This window comes from Bactrocera tryoni, chromosome 2 (genome assembly GCF_016617805.1).
Source record: "Bactrocera tryoni isolate S06 chromosome 2, CSIRO_BtryS06_freeze2, whole genome shotgun sequence".
In the NCBI taxonomy this organism is placed as follows: Eukaryota; Metazoa; Arthropoda; class Insecta; order Diptera; family Tephritidae; genus Bactrocera; species Bactrocera tryoni.
This window is the reverse complement of record NC_052500.1, coordinates 6,705,757-6,723,795: the sequence shown is the minus strand read 5'-3', so window position 1 is coordinate 6,723,795 and position 18,039 is coordinate 6,705,757. Positions and strand designations below refer to the sequence as shown.

The 18,039-nt window shown below is 36.7% G+C and overlaps 1 protein-coding gene across 4 annotated transcripts in view; it reads left to right on the top strand.

Moving 5' to 3' along the window:
* LOC120769791 (homeotic protein ocelliless) overlaps positions 1 to 18,039 on the top strand; it is a 150,577-nt gene that overhangs the window by 57,396 nt on the left and 75,142 nt on the right. For 2 of the 4 annotated variants that reach the window (XR_005704887.1, XM_040096976.1), the window contains exons 3-4: positions 8,572 to 8,663; positions 8,817 to 8,918. Coding sequence is in view for 3 of the 4 variants with exons in the window: in XM_040096976.1 (XP_039952910.1) it covers positions 8,572 to 8,663; positions 8,817 to 8,918 (194 nt within the window). In the remaining variant the exon portion in view is untranslated. Of the gene's footprint in view, positions 1 to 5,573; positions 5,887 to 8,571; positions 8,664 to 8,816; positions 8,919 to 18,039 lie in introns of those variants that run through there. The other 2 variants (XM_040096977.1, XM_040096979.1) reach the window with 2 other exon arrangements.

Sequence of the window (18,039 nt, the reverse complement as noted above, 5' to 3'; positions counted from 1 at the left end):
TCATACCCTCAAGTCTAATATATAAATCTCTCGAGTTGAGTATAGCATTAGTCAGCCTATTAACCCAAATTTATTAATAATATTAGTGCTTACTTTTTTTGAGGTTAAGATTTATTTTGTCCCCTCTTTTGTAGTATAACGTCTGAACCATATTTTTTTTTATTTTGAATCATTTCCAAGCATCAAGTTTTGCTACAATCATTATCCTCAATCTCTGTCATCACAATCAGTTAACTGATTTTCTAGAAGACTACTCTCTCAAAGACAAACACTCAAACAGACGTGTCAATTACATCCAACAAGCGGCAATGCGTTGACATTCCGTCACACTTAGAATTAAGATCAGCATTACCCAACACATATACAAACACACTCACTCAGTGCGACAATCCACACGAAAAATCAAAAAAAGGACAAATAAAATCACAAATCAAGTTGAAATCATTGAAAATCCACTTTATAAGGAAAAGTATCAATTTGCATGCCTAATTCAATTGAGTTCAATTTTCGAAAAACTCCTCGTGCAAATCTGTGAGCTTTTCAAGTTAACCAAATGCCATTTTGTCGAGCATACAAAGCCGCATATATACATACATATGTACATGCATATATATACATGTATTTAGATGCATATCTCTACACTCTGCACTTTTTTCACACTTAAAATTCAGCGCATAAGGCAAATTTTGTTTAAAATGAAAAACGAAAAAATCAAATAATATCAGACTCATTGATATTCCCCAAAGGCCTTAATGCCAGTGACAATTACAACAGCAATAACAACGGCCGTGTGTTGCCACGTCAGTGCAGGACAAAAAGTGGTGATGGTGAATGATACGGTATGCTTTTGGGGATAACGGTAGAAGGCATGTGACACTGGGTGGCTGACAAGTTGTTGGGTTTTGTTGTTGTAGAGAAAGTATATATATGATATAGTATGTAGTCATGTTTATTAGCGATGTTGCTGTTCCAGTGTCATAGCTAATTTGTAATTGAGTTTGGCTTCATATATTTTTTATTGAAATATATATCGAGTTCCTAGAGATTTTGAAACATAACTTTTTCTAAAAATGCATAATGATTGTAACCCTTTTTTCGACCATATCCAGCTTCGGATTCAAAACCGGGAAACTATGAAACATTCTTATTGAACCTTGGTTGTTGTTGTTGCTGTAGTTGCAGAATTATGCCAAGTTGACAGTCCTTGACCGGATAAAAAATCTGGTTACGTTAACCTGAATGTCGTGTGAACCGGCTGGACCTTGGGCATTATATCCAGTCGTTATTTCTAAAGAAGTGTGAAGATATAAAAGAATCATTATACGATAACATTCCATAACTTTATCTTTGAAAAGTTGACACACTATAGCCCGATTCTGATATCTTCGAAGTAGACTAGCCTTATTTGAATACACATGAATTCCAAAATGCGTTAAAAGGTCTGCCAGCAGACAATTTTTCTTATAAGCTCTGAATATCTAGTGCTATAGTCCTTATGCTTACCAGTTTTCCAACTTCTATACTTCTATGGAAAATGATGAGCCGTAACTTTTCTCTATATTTTACACGGTCTACTTACTTCCAGTTTCGAACAGCTTAAGAATTTTCTTGACATTTTTTAGACAGGAGATTCTCAAATGCTACCAAGGCAAGGTCCCTTTAGTCAATAAATTTGGTGCTGTAGATGCCAGATATTGTATCGAAAGTAGAAATGGAGCCTCTATAGAGTCTTCTAAAAAATATCACAACTAATACTGGAATGAATTCTTATACAGGTTTACTAATATTAATATTTTTAAAACTAAAATTTTAAAATCCGCCTAATTGTAGGCCACAAATTTTTATTCATGGATTATGACAATAAATTGCAGTCTATACTTGGGCTTATGCTCACAAAGTTGTTGTTATTGTAATTCTAAGATGTATATTACAACAATTAATCCGAAAAAATTTCAAAATTACAACGTATATCTGGTATTTTCAACTTTTATGTAAAATTTCGAAAAATTATCAGCTATTTTCGAATTATTTTCCAATAAAAGTTCATTTTCATGCTTACTAAATTGAATTCTCAACAGCTTTATGCCAACATATCAATGCTCTCCATGCCATAAAATCAATTTTACTGAACATGTGAAACACTTAGAAACCTTAAGCGTATAGTATTGCAAACATAACGGTTAAATGTGCGCATATCCAGCAAAGCACTCATACGCACTCGTACAAGCCACACAAAATGCTCATACTCTCCCCTTCAAAAGTCAATATGAGCGCAAAAAAGCTAAGATCAAAATAAACGACAAGCAAAGTCTGTTGTCCCCCATAAGCTAGGGTAAATCAAATTCGAACAAACTGGGGTGACACCGTGCCATGGCTGTGTTCGCGTGAATGTGGTACTTGCAGCCACCGATATTGGCTGGATCGAAGTGTTGCGCACAAGGGTGTCTTGATGCTGTAGCGCTGGGCCAAAGCTGCTCTTGATTAGGCCACCGAAGAGTGTGCTTGCCACCAAGACAGCAGTTGTTGTTGTTGCAGTTGTAGGTTGTTTGTTGCTGGTGTTGCTGATGCTGCTGCAGTGCCAGGAGGAGTAAATCCTTTAATGATGGTTTTTGCCGTTATACCAACTGTCTGAAAATTGAATTATCTCCATTATGTGCAACTAACGAGCAAACGATGTGAATGCCACGAGAAGACAGACAACGAAGGAACACACACATATCCATACAGGCTGCTGCAGTCAGGGTCAGGTTTAGAGAGGGTTTATATACATTCAATATGTTGTCGTTGTTGTTGCAACTACTGTCACTTCTGGTTATGGTAAAATTGCTCTGCTGACTGCTGACTGGTAGCTCTTGCCGTCGCTTCTTGATAATATTCGATATTGCTGTCGATAGAACGAAAAAAAATCTCCTTTGCTCTCGGTCTCACCGCCTAAAACTCCCCAGCGCGCTTGGGAGATTACGTGGCTGTCAACGCGTACCCCCTTAACAGCTTAATATGAGTAAATTGTTGTTGATGATGATGAAGTCACAACTGATGACTATGCTAGAGTCTGAATTAAACACGCAGATGAGTGGGCAATGAGCAAGCAAAATAAAGAAAACAAAGATGTAGAAAAATATCTATATAAACATATGTATGTATGACGCTAGAAAATCACAAGCGCAAACGGAAAGTTGGCAGGAAAATTCGTTAGCAAATTTCTGTGAGGGGTAAATGCCAGCGCTTTTACTATTAGGAACACTATGCTTGTGTATGAGAGCGTTTATATGCGCTCTCCAACACACTCTCTGCACGTTTGTGCATGTGTGCGCGTGTTTGTTTCTGCCGTAAATCGTAGCGCACACATTTGAATCAATTTGCAATAAGGATTTGTTAATCCTGTCTCTTGACAAGTGCGGTTAGTTTACCGTCAAAGCGGTGGAATGAGTGTTGTTTTTGTAGCGCGAAGGCGTAGAGCTGGTAGGGCGCTTGTCGGCATGCTAGAATTCGAAAATTTGCTGTTTGATTTTCAGGAATAGCGTCGGGGGTGTCAATGGTTGTTGGTTCATTGGTTTTACATGGCGTTAAATATACATACATACATGGATAAATGTGTTACATACGATTGTGTGTAGCAACCTGTGCCACCCTGTCTTTGATTGCCTTCAACGGCTCTGCTTGCGTTGTGGATTAGTGCTGAGTGCTTTGGTATTTCGGGCGAATTTTGCAGGATATGCTGTTATGTATACACATACGTACATATAGCAAGATTTACATATGTATATGTCAGAGTCAATATTCACCAAGTAATCAATATATTTGCATACATACTCTTGTACTTAATTTACTTTTGCTTTTGCTTTGCCATTGATTTTCTTGCTACTTCTGCCTTTGTTTTTGTCTTTACTTTTTTTGTTGTTATTTCGACGCATTTGACACAGTCGTTGTGGGATTTGCACTCAAAACTTAATTTGTGCTAATTGCCGCTTCGTGCTGCAGGTTAAATATACAACAACAACAAGTGAGCTTTTTGCTTTTAGGCAGTTGTACATACATTTATATGTAAGTAGATATGTAAATAGCAATGTAATAAGGGTGTGTCTCAATTGTTGCACTTATTTGCATTTTACCTGATTAATATGGCGGCCTGGTTGGTTGTTGCGTTGTTTGGGTATCAAGTTAATTCAAATATATACATATGTAATATTTCAATATACATACATACATATGTGAATATCTTGCACCTCAGGGCTGTGCATTGATTATAAGTGAATCAATTTAGTGCAAGAAATTTGCATATCAAAAGACAATGCATAAAAAATATTATTTAAATATGTATTTATATTTAAAATTTACGGATAACATTTTGCAGTTTATGAAAACTTACTTTTCTTCCTTATTTTTTGAGAATATTGACATTCAAGGCCAACAAGAAATGTTCAAATATTAATGGGGAATGGTAATTGCTTTACTTTGTTGTTCCTCCACAAAGTATGTAACTGTTTTTTTCACTAAAAATGTGAAATAGAAATGATTTTACATTTTTCTATTTAAGCCAACTTTTATCAGTTTCTTTTCAGTTAGATTTTATTCATCAGAAATTTGTTTAATTTGCACAAAAATCCAAAAAAACACCTGTTTCTTTATTTCCAAAGATATTCTTGTCCATATAGTCATATACATACATATGTATGTACAAGTATTCATTTTTTCTTTACCTGTCTTACTTATCCTCTCATATCTCTTTGTCTCATTTCATAATTTCCATGCTTGGTAGTCGAACTTTCAATCTTTCCTTAATAATATTTCTTTCTTAAATAATAATAACAACAACAATAAGAATTTACACTCATTAGTTTTAAGCTCCTATATACATATATACATATGTATGTGCTAACATATGTAAGGATTGACACTCGGTGTTAATTAATAAAGTTACATTCGAAAAGAACGGACTTGTTATTACATTGAGTAATAAAGTACATTCTCTCGAATAGCAAATAAAACACATTACACATGACTATGTAATGTTATCCATCAATTGCCCAAACTAACAGGCAATATGTTAAGCACTAAAACTTTTACATGAATTTATTGCTGTTAATTGCCACTGCAGTAGAGTAACATCTCCGCTGTGCTGTTATAAGCAGAGAAAATGTTACTTTAGGTGAGTGTAAAGCTGACATTGTAAACAACATGTGCAGTCGCCGAAGTCAATGAATTCGTTAACACGAAAGTATAAATTTAGAATTTAGTGCCAAAAAGTTGTGAAAAACTGTGAAAAAGTGTTTCTGGTGAAAGTTTACATAGTAAATATAGCAATATTCAAATAATTCAATCAATATAAAGAAATGTGCAATGTGTACAATGCAAATTATTGATTTGCAATAATAAGAATGTGCATAAAAGCAAATTGTGTTGTTCCAACGGCGCCGCGTGGTTTGGTTCGTTATCGTGTTCGCACATGCACATTGCAGACTGCATTTTGTTATTGTTGCTTATAAGCGGCATGAAATCAAATTAAATTGATGAAAAGCAGTTTTTAATCAAATATATAATAATTTTTAGTGTAATTTATTGCAAATATATACATGGAAATATATGTAAGTGGATATGTTATATTATATTAAAAGCATTTGTGTGTCGGTTCGTGCTCGGGTCGCGTGAGCATCTTTTGTAATCGGTGTTTTTCCTTAGCACAAACAATTAGCATTTGGTGGAAACAAATGTTATTTAATTGCTTAGACCAAATTCGTGCGCGAGTGAAGTAAAATTTATATCGCGAGTGAAATATTATTCGTTTTCAATTGATTGTTTGTGTTAAAATAAAACGATATATGTACATACATGCATACATATGTGTGTTTTTAACAACCTGATAATTAACGCGTAGGTGAGTTTTCGGTGTGTATTATTATTTTGAACCTTAAAGAACGTTTGAAATTTAAAGAATGTTGGGATAAATATTAGTATTTTTATTATATTATAAGAAAATAAGTGGATCTAGTTAGGGTTAGTAAATGAGCTTTTAAACATCTGGTATCCTTATGGAATATTTTAGGATGCTTATGAACGAAGTCGTTGTTATGCTTATAAACCTCCTATTTGTGAGTCACGGTTATTCACCAAGAAAATCCCTCATATTCTCAAACTTGCTTAGGCGACTGTTTTTGAATTTATTCAATATATTATATTGTCATGAAATGATGGCATCACACACCCCTGTTTTCACTTAATAAAAACTTGTATACACAATACGAAGAACATATTTTTACCTTACCAAGAAAATGGTGCCAAAAGCTAACTTCAACATTATCAACAAATTGAATTTTAAAGCAGTTCCACACAAGTAAAGAGTGTGGCATGAATAAAACAACAACAACGAAAGCCGCATAACTCCTGAATTGGCCGTAGCAAAAGTTGGCAAAATTATTTTCTAATTTAATTTTCTTTTCGACGCCATTTTGTGGGCATCGACTTGAAAGCAGAATGAGTGGCAGTCATACAGAATATCATTTGCTTTACTTGTATATTGTTGGCATTAACATAAAGTGAAAAGCTGACAAACCTTTTCGAAGTAACGCAACACGCAGTCAAAATAAACCGCACACTTGACCCTTAAGGCACTTAGGAATTACAGTCAGCCGAGCAGTACAGGTTATTTGTAGCTACACAAAATGCGTGGAGTCGCCTGCTGAAGTCGTGGAGACGTTTCCTTTGCCAGTACGCTTCCGGCCGCAATTTCTACGCTTTCGTGTTGTTTGAACTTTTTGTGTGCCGTCGCCGCTCGACTCGACGAAATTAATTTTCAATTTGTTTTAAATAAATAATTAGGTAGCAAATTGTAAAATTTAATTTCTGAATGTGCCACATTCAAATAAGAACGCACCAAGTGAAATGCCAAGCAAGCCAAGTGAAAAGGTTGGCAAACAGTCCGTTGCGAGTTGAAGGTTGTTGGCGGCGGGTTTGTTCACTTTTTCACTAAGCTGTTGCTGTTGTGGTTGTTGTTGTCGGCGCCATTACTAATTTTCAACGAACGATAATCGGATTAAGAATATTGCGCCGGAAAACATTTGCGAGGCCACCATACCGCCATGCTGTGCTCTCCCAGTGCTCCGGCTTCATCACCTTTCTTTGGCTCCGCACAACTAGGCTACTAACCTGTGTTTGTTCGTGCTTACGCTTCCTTATTTATCTATGCAAGTACTCATATATATGTACATACATATGTATATATATATACTATCTTTGCAAATATATTTGTATATATACATATATATATATAAGCGAGATTTATTTGTGAGTCGTTTAACATTTGCCGAGTTAAGTCTCGGGGGAACTGTGTAATGCGTAGTAATGTTATTTAGTGCCAACAGCTGTTTATGCTCATACCACTTTGTCCATCTTGGCAGCCATTTTACTCTTTTCCCTTAGCTTCCGCGCGCTTACTGCAGAAAAGGTTAAATAATTATATTTGGGAATGTATATGTATGTGTGTGCACATATAATTATGTAAGTTTGTCTGCTGGCTGGTCTATGCTGGAGTGGTTGGGGCTTGCGCGGTTGATATATCTCTTTCCCTTTCTCTAATTTGTGCAAATCAGCGCTGCTCCCAGCGCCAAAAAGTATACTATATCATTTACATGCTAATTAATATTTAATTTGTTGAATAAAGGAATTTGTAAGTTTACTTTGCTCACTAAATATTTGCAATGCAAGCGTTGGGGCTTTAGAGGGTTGGATTTTCTAAAGAATTTGCGTTCTCTGCTAGACTTACATACATATATAAATGTAGATTACATTAAAAAATATTAAAGGGCGAATTTTGAAAAACAGCATTTGGGGAGCTTAAATTGTAAGGCTGGAAATTTGTGAGCTCGTGCAGTATTTATTTTATTAAATATTGCTGCTATTACAGCTGAAGATTCGATTTCAACGTTTTTTACGATCGTTTCAGTGCCTTTTACATGTTTACAGATATTGTAGGAAGATTAGAAGACTTTGAGAGTTTGATTAGTTGACTCAGATTCTTTAGCGAATGCTTTCGAAAATACTCTCGGAATTTCCTTCATTAAATTAATTTTTGGAAAATTATGGGCTATGACAAAATTGAAAAAATGATTTTTGTTATTATTGAAACACATAGAAACTTTAATTTCAACAACATAAGTCGGAAATTTAAGTATGTTACGAAGCTTCTAGATTTGGCACTGGGCATCTGGGCACTTCAAAATGTCGTAGGGTCTTCAAATTATATATATTTTTAATAGTTTTTTATTACACGAAAGCAAGTTAAGTATATTTTTGGAACTCCCTTCAAATTTTGAATTAGATTTTCTACTCAAAAATAGCCTCTTTACTAAGTTATATTACATAATATAATTCCCCCTCACTATACAATACTTGTGAGCTTATAACAGCTTAAGAATGCCACAGGTGGAATAAGTAGCGCATATCCTCTCACTAACATGTACATACTTATGTATATGTATTATTTTATTTAATGCATTTTGACCACTTTCTTGAATTTTTATACTTTTCTCTCTTTTCATATTTAACACTTCTGCGGTCTAAACTACACAACTACAGATGCAAGTTACTCGTATCATCCTTCCATACATGATGAGACATTCGTGCGACGTAAGCAACGACGTAATCGCACCACATTCACATTGCAACAGGTAAGCAAGCCACCACGTAGAGTTTAAGAGCGGATTATTTCACTTTTAGCAATTTTAGTTAGTTTACGAGAATTTTTGCTTATTTATTTCGTTATTTCTTCAGCTACATGCAATTTCTCATTATTAATTTCACGAATTTTCTTTGCTTGGCAGTTGGAAGAGTTGGAAACTGCCTTTGCGCAGACCCACTATCCGGATGTGTTCACACGTGAGGACCTGGCGATGAAAATAAATCTGACGGAAGCGCGCGTTCAGGTGAGAAAAACTTAATGTTTGACGTACTCTAGCTCAGTCAGCATGTGTACAAATAAAATTATCCCCTCTTTTGTTTGGGTAAATTGTAATGGACGTGTCTACTTCAAGTTTGCAACAAAATATTTAAATGAAATCAAGATGGGTTATGAATTTGCAGGCAGCCGAAAAGGTCATAAAATGAAAAGTGAATTTTTTTTTGTGCTAAGTGTTTGCATGTATTCGCATCAGAAAGAAAATAGATTCATAAATCGTATCAAATTTCACTTACTCAACCAGTTGTGCTACGCAGCTACGGCGCTTTAGCTGACGGCGCCTGCCAACAGTTATTCCATTCATAATCAGCCACTCACTCATTCAGGCAGTCAGTTATTGCTGCGTTCCCCCCTCCGTTTGCGCATTTATTGCCTTTTTAGCTGTTCGCCTTCTCAGTTACGCCTTGTGATCAAAGGGCGTGTATGTGCCTTAGGTTTTTAGATTTTTTATCCACATTGATCCCTCCTATTGCTTTTACACTACGTTTTTGCTTCGGTCTATCAATTTGTATGTAGCAACTTAGCCACTGCCTGTAGTTCATTATTAATGCATGTGCGTATGTAAAAAATAAATATTTTTTTTTACAGTTTCAAAATTTAAGTAATAATCCTAAAAAATTACACGTAAAAAATGTGTTAGGAAATTATTTTCTTAAACTAAAAAAATTAAATTTTAGAAAAATGGTTTTCCAAAACTGTTTTTTTTTTAACTTTAAAATGCCTAATCTATCCTAAAACAATTTCACATTTACTTCAAAATTACTTTCTGTATCAAGTCTTCCAAAATTAAGTACTCTCAGTTTTTACAAATTTTCACCAGAATCATATTTTTGGGCTTATGTATTTCTTATGAAGATCTTTAAGGGAAGGAAAGTGTGGACTTGGTCGAAACTCGATCGCGCAATTGCTTATAGTTAAAGACTCAGTCGAACAGGCTGGGAGAGGTTTTTTTTCGACAACTATTTTCAAGCTGACAGCGTGGAAGTGTCAGAGAAATCATCATAGAGCTCGAAGCTTGTAATGCTTTGCATAAATAAACCTCGTTGATACATTTTATGCGTCGCGGGACGAAATTCAATAACCTCAGTTATGTTTCTAAAAATCTCTCTATCGAAATTTGCAGTCTTTGCTAACTAGCTCTTGAGTCCGTTCCACAAAACTTCGCAATCAATAGAGGAGTTCGGTTGTTGTTGTTGTTGTAGCGGCAGAATTCCGCCGAGTTGACAGTCCTCGGCCGGATAAAAATCCGGGTCTGTTCCGACTCTTGTGGGAACGGATATTTCTCATAAACTTTGGTACCTTGATTGTAGCGATTTCACCCAAGAAGACCAAAACTCTTAAATTAGAAGTTTCCTTGAATTTGAAAATGTTTTCTTTTCCTCGTACTCAAAAGAGTAGAAGTAAGAGTGCTCCCGTCGCATATTCACAGTAAATATTTTTCTCGACAAATAATAATTTTATTTAATTTTTACAGTACCCTAACATATTTCTTGCAGTGTATCATTTGACTCATAAAAAAATTATGACTCAAGTTGAAGATTTCTCCGAAAGAAATCCCTTAAAATGTTTGCATTTTTTGTCCTGTTTTGATAATTGAATATTCACGTGCAAAATGAATTAAAATAGGTTTTGTCCTTACTATTTGTTATTCTGCAGAAAAAAGGATTAATTTCACTGAATTGTATTTTACATCAACGAGAACACAAAGCTCATACAAAAGCACAATAAAGACGATAAAGATGAAAATATAAAGACTTTTTCTTTTATATTTTTGTTTTGTTTTGCCCTGTGAAATGGACGACAATTTCACCTTTTTTACATGCATTTTTTATGATCTCAAATTCAGTGAATTTAATCTAGAAATTCGAATATAATTTCGAATATGAAAAGGTCAGCCGTCACTGTCAATGGAGTAGGGGACGCATAAGTAAAATCTGAATTTGTGATGGATTAGTTATAAAGATTTTGATATTTTTATTGTGAAGGTGCTTTTAGGTTATGGTTGATGAAGAACCAGAAAAAATGTTAATTTAAGTTGAGAGACTAGTTCACGATTCTACAGACAGACAGACGGACTCGGCTCTTTACGCTGATCATTTATTTTAAAAGGTGGTCCATTTCGAGCTTCCTTACTTTTTTTTAACGAAAAAACAGAGAAACTTCAAATTTAATGGAGGATGTTTATTATCCTTCGAATGAACATTATTTGGCATTTATTTTTTGAAGATTATCTCTTGCACAGGTTGGCCGTGTCTCTGATGGTCCATCCGTTAAATACAACTTTCGTTGACTCGTTCGCGATTCGACTGGTAACTAGTGAATGACACGCGCGATGTTTTGCTACAAAGCATGAGTCGAAGCGGGATTGTCCCAATAGACTTTAGACTTTACATATTCCCACAGTAAAAAGCCTAACGGTGTGATATCACACGATCTTGATAGCCAATCGACCAAACCAAAATGTGAAATTATCTGCTAACCGAAGTGTCCCCTCAATAAATCCATTGATTGATGCGATATGTGGGAAGTGGTGCCGTCTTGTTGAATTCAAATGTCCCCGAGATCATGAGCTTCAATTTCAGACAACAAATAATCGGTTATCATGGCGCAATAACGTTAGCCATTAACGGTTACATTCTCACCGTCATCGTTTTTGAAGAAATATGGACCGATGAGTCCAGCGGCCCACAAATCACAACAAACCGTTGTTTTTCTGGATGAAATGCCAGCTCTTGAATCTCTTCAGATTGGTTTTTGTCCCAAATGCGCCAATTTTGCTTGTTTACAGATCCATTAAGCCAAAAATGCGTCTCATCGCAGAACAAAATTTGGTTCGAAAACGTCGTTCTTCTTGGATCTTTTGAAGAGCCCATAAGCAATGTCGCTTGGGAACGTCGAGTGGCTTCAGTTTTTGCACAAGCTGTATTTTGCACGCTTTCAATTTAAGATCTCGACGTAAAATGCGCCAAGTCGTTCCATAGTCAGTCCGAGTTGCTGCGAACGGCGCCAAATCGACTCACCACGGTCTCCGCGTGTTCTGCTCAAAAAACGTTATTCGAAAAAGTATCTCTGTTTGGATCAGCCGAACATACCTCATCTTTAGAGTTCCCATAAAGTCGGTGATATGAATTGATAATTCTTTGCTCGAGGAAAATTGTTTGAAATGAAATTATTAAAGCAACAGTATACCTTTTTCGATTAGAAAAACAAGGTTTACCGATATATGTGTGTATATACTTGAAATTCCTTTTCTATGATGATACTGAGCGTGAGGCCGTTTCAAATTTATCTTTAAATAATATAATTTTTTCGATTAAAATACTTGAACGTATGGGCTTAGTTTCGCTCAACGAATGCGTTTTTGAGCAAGGAATCTGCATCGCCTGATTAATATGTTCGTTTAAAATAAGGAGTCGGTGTTGTTTTTGGTTCAAATGCCGATCGACGTCACAATCTATGAGAGCGGGTCATATATTTTACAATCTTTATGGAAGTGTTCTGGCTTACCAAGCCCCAGCGGTTATTGAGGTAACCTTCAAAATAACAAATAACTAATTGTTTGCCGAGTACAGTTGAATTGGAACTCCTTTAAATGTTTCCGGTAATAAGTATTACTAATTTCAACAATTTTTGGGAACCTCATTTTGAAATCAGATGAAATGTTCTGGTTTATATTGTCCTTATTTCTAATTCAATAGTCCCGAATATTATTTTCTTTCGATATTCATACGAATTATGAGCAATTTTCATATTCGCATACTTACATATAAGTGTGTATTTTCGGGTAGCTTTCTCATACGGGATACCTCCTTGCAGGACATGCGCACTAGTAATTCTTCAACCACTCCACGCCCCAAAGAGTCGAAGTATTTCCCACAGCATAAGTGTATAAGAACATATATTTTTATCCCGAGCACATATAAACACACATCCAATTTGTGTATTTGTATGCGTATGTATTTATAGCCGCACCAGTCAAAGGAAACTTTAACGTAATTGTTGAGCAATAATTTTGACACTTGATACTTTGAATTTAATTTTCACAAAAACATAATCGCACGTCAATTTTCCACTTGTCGTACACGTGTGCCTGTCAAACTAACTGAATTACACGAAACCATGGTGGAGAGGCGAGCAAGGAAAATGTGTTTGTGTGTATTTTCGGTTGGGCTATGCCGGCATGTGTAAGATGCGAAAGAAACAACCGTAAATTCAGGGTTCGCCAACCCACATCACACTTCCATTAACCTCACACCATCATCTCATCTTCGGGTGTAACGGCGTCTTTTATTTTGCCATTTTCTCCGTTTTTGACAATTATTTTGTAATATTTCGAATTATTTTCTTATATTTTGCACCAAGTTATTCACATTCCCCAGCTGGGGACTGTCTAATAGCTGGCGACCACAAGTTTTAATAAAACTTATAGCCACAGTGGTTGTTATAGTGCTTGACATTTGTACTTGAGCGGCGACTTTACAACTGCAAATGTCTTAATAAATAAATAAAATATCCTCAAAAGTAAGAAAAAATGAAGTAGAAATGACAAATGTCAGCCAGTCGCTGTGAAACCGCCAAACAGTTATACAGTTATTAATTTTTTTTCGCTTACTACTCACTCACTCGCACAATGAAGCTTTGTTGGGATTTCGATAATGGAATGAATAAGTGCCAAAGTGAATTTTGAGTGGTTGTTGGATTTTGATGAGGGTGAGCTCCACACTGAGCGGCAGACGAGGGCCAAGGCTGAACTGTGTCGGGATAAATGGTTGTAAATGCGCGCTGTTACAGGATTTAAATGCCAAAAATACAAAAAATGTACTGTATTGCGAACCACAATTACTTAATGAATAACGAAAAATGATTTTTTGATATAAAATAACGAACTGTAATGCAATTTTGTGTTTTTTCGGCTTTCCGTTGTGTTTACTGCAGCATTTTGTTATCCGATACATTTTGTGTATGGTATGTCCGTTTAAGGACTCCTATATAGTATTTTCTGCTAGGCTTGAAATTCATTTTTGGCATAATTTGTAAAAATGCTGTTATATTCCGTAGACAATATACAATTTTTTACAGTGTTGTAGTCGATTTCGCAGGGTACATTATTACTTTTGCCTTCGACAGTGCATTCTTTAAATTCATTGACAAGAATACAGTCACATTATGGCAGATCTTAGAATGACCTCTTATTGAATTAGGTTCTCTTGTGGTAAACTCAAATTACACAATCTATTTACACGATTACCAATAAAAATCAGATAATTCATGGTCACAATATAAAATTGCGGACTATTGGCTAATAACCGAGGATAGATTACAAAATTGCGGCAGACTACGTCATAATGAAGCAGACTGTAAAACGTGGATAATAATTGTCTCTCCCTTCTTTTAGTATTGACGTCATTTACCAATGTATTTTACTACCCATACTTTGGCTACTGAGCTTGGTTCCAGCTACCGTTAGTTTTGTTGCCTTCTTAGAGCCTGTCTTAGGTTCAGCTTCTCTGCTAGCGCCAGCCCTTGTATCTAGACTAAACTTCGGTCCTATCGTTGTGCTGACTATTTTTGAGCCCGTTTAAAACGCTGCCCTTTTCTCGGAACAACTGACTCCCTCCGGCTTTTTTACAGGATTTCCGGACTCCTTTAATACTTTTTTGATGTTGTTGTTGATCTGGTTCATATATTGGACCCATGAGTGTAGAGGAATGTATGTCCGTTTGCGCTAAGGCTCCGCTACGCAAGTAAAGCTATCGTATTACAAGGAACACCAAATATCCGTATCTTCCGTTCGAGCCTGGACTATTTGAGGGCTCCCAGCGAGGTTATTCATCAGCACGGTTCTCTGAGCACACCTTGATCCAGCCCTTACTGTACCACCAACCATAGTCCATGCGGTAAGAATTCAGACCTTAGTAGTTACCTCTCAGATACAGCCCGTCCCTATCTTCATTGTGATACGGATATGTTATCAATCTGCAGCCAGATGAGAAGTTAATGACAGTGTTCATGCTAGTAAAATAATTAGTGAAAAGCCAAATATGACTTTGAAGGGTATGATGTCACCCTCACAAGATAATTTTTGACGTGCCGTGCCTTCATTTCTAGCATAGTGTGACAAGCTGATTTGATTGTTTTACAATTTGTTCTTTACTTCAAAATATACCTCCATTTAGTTCTTTTCAGAACAAGAAATAGTTGCTGAGGGCCAGATCTGGAGAATACGGGGGATGCGAAAGCAATTCCAAGCCGAATTCATAGATTTTTCCAATCGTTTTCACTGACTTGTGACACGGTGCATTGTTTTTAATATCGCATATAAGGCCCTATCGAACGTAGTCAACCAATTGGTTGGACCTTATCAGTCTGGCTTTAGACCTGGAAAATCAACTATCGACCAGTTTCTGCCATGCGCCAAGTCTTGGAAAAGACCCGTGTGAGTAAGATCCTCACACAACACCTTTTCGTCATGGACAATAATATCATCTAATGAGTCGGTATTAGCAGTGTTCGATAGAAAGGTTTTTCGGAAGACTTATCATACTCTGCACATTGACAACGGCGAATATCGCATTCGATGGAACGATGACCTGTACGAGATATACGGCGACATTGACATAGCTTAGCAAATCAAGAGACAGCGGCTGCGTTCGCTAGGCCATGTTGTCCTTATGAAAGAGAACACTCCAGCTTTGAAGGTTTTCGATTCAGTACCCGTCGGTGTGTCGGTGGGAGTAGAGGAAGAGAAACACCTCCTTTCCCTTGAAAATATCAGGTGCAGAAGGACCTGGCTACACTTGGTATCTCGAACTGGCATCAAATAGCCAGCGAAAAGAAAAAACGACGGGAGCGCTGATGTTAACTCGGCTTTAACTGCGTAAGCAGTGTCTATGCCAGTAAAGAAGAAGAATTTATGGCGGCAGGTAGGGTTTTTAGCGCATTGTAATCGTAATTCTAAGTATTAATAACTCTGCATTTGCGTCATCCGTTCATAATTATATGAAATTATATTTTACAACTACCATTAGAGTCCATTAATGGATGTATGTATGTATGTAGGTATGTACATATGTGCGTTTCAACTACTAATTTGCATATCTAGTTATGAACGTAGGTAGACGCTAATATGCGAGCAGGCTATATTTCAGTTTGTGTACATATACCTTTATATCTACATTACATATACTAACATATAATCGCTTGTGGTGTAGTTGTAGTTCACGCCTTAATCAAACTCATTGTCATCACACTTGGCAATTACCAGCGATAATCGCTCATTTGCGTTGCTAATTTATTTAGATCGCGCTCATTTGCCAAGTTGTGTTGCAAGTGTTGATATTGCAACTGCGGCACAATCCGGCGCACTGGCATAGACAGATTAATCGCCGGTTTGTGCAGAGATTTGGTTGCAATTTGGCGACGAATTAGAATTCAAGGTTTCAAGACACAAAGACGTCACTGAGACGGACGCGATTATATTTGTAGACACCTGGAACGGGCCGGGTTTATTAGCTGCAACAGCGCTCGGGCACTAAGCACTGCACTTGGCACGGGCACTTGTGTCTGTTTATAGTCTAAACTTAGATTTCCTCAATTTTGCGTTGCCGCACAGCTCGCAGCTTGCATTAAGATGGCAGCAGGCAGCAGCTGGCACAAGCTTGTAATTGGCACTGTGCTTCTGTGTGGTGTATGTGTGTGTGTAGCGCCTGTGTGCAAATCTGCTTTCATTGCAGTGCGGAAACTTGCCAATTAGTGGCTTGCCGATGGCGCTTCCAGCCTCCACTCGCTCACAAGTGCCTGCAGTTTGGTCGCCATCATTTCTTTCCTTTTTTGTTTTTATTGTTGTTTTTTTTTTGTTTTGGTTTTGCTCATATAATGCTTCTTTGCTGCTGTGCTCTAGTTATGCTCATATGTAACTGTCAATTTGTTAATCAGTGCACTTTTTACTTAGAAGTGTGTATATGTATGTGTGTATGTGAGTGTGTCGGCTGTAGTAGGCCGCACTTAACACTTGGCGCGTGGCAAATAGGCGACACTCATGCACGAACGGAAGCGCCGCGACAAACGTTTCTTATTGCATCAACGCCTTTAACTAGTAGTTAGCCGCTGTACCGGATCCCACTCGAGCTTATAGTGCTCTAATGAGAGGTTTTACTTACATGGGTTGATCAAAAAGTTCTCAGAAGTCGAATTGGGAAATATGAGTTTGGAACTTTTTTTTCGACAAGTGTTTAAACTTCATCCAACTTTTCTGAGCTTTTTGAGAACTTTGTGAAATTTTTCTCACGAGTCTTTCTTACATGAAAATCTAAAATGATGTCAGTCTCTACGGTTCGAATATCAATTAGTAATTTGATTTTCAAATACATCTTCCTCGACCGAAATAGCGAGAAGCTCGTCAATGGTCCGGGAATTGTTGAGCTTTTCAGGCAATCGCATAAAACAGAAGTCAGAGGAGTCAAATAGGTATATCTGAGCTTTCAATCAAAGTCACTTTTTTAACTTTCTGTTCTTATTGAAACACTTTAACAGCAAGATCATGAATCTTAATGGGACTTACGGCCCGCCAGTATCGGAAAATTTTGCTTATCAAGACCGGCAGACCGTCGCACATAAAATTTTTCTTCCAGAAATAGTTTTCAGGGTCACAAGACTAAGTTGTTTCAAAGTAAGACTATTCTAAGTTAGAATTACATTGTATAGAGAATTCCAAAACAGTCGGACTTGTTGTTTCATGTCAACCAAAACGGTTATTGAATTGTGAATTTATTCAATATTGCATTGCCAACACTCAAGTTGGGTCACCCTGTATGTATTACGTAAGGAAGTACCCCAATACTTTTGCCATTCTCTCAGAAGTTATGTTGTTATTGTCACTTATAAAAATATTGCTGTCACTTATGATAGCACTAATTGTGGTTATACTTAAGTGGCTTCCACTTACGCAATGCAATAATATTTAGCGCACCTCCTTGCACTTTTACACATGCATTTCCGGCATAATTTGCAACACAACATGCTTTGTTAGAACTTCCTAACCATTATTGCATCCACCAGTCTTAGCTTTCCGTCGACTTTAACACGTTTCT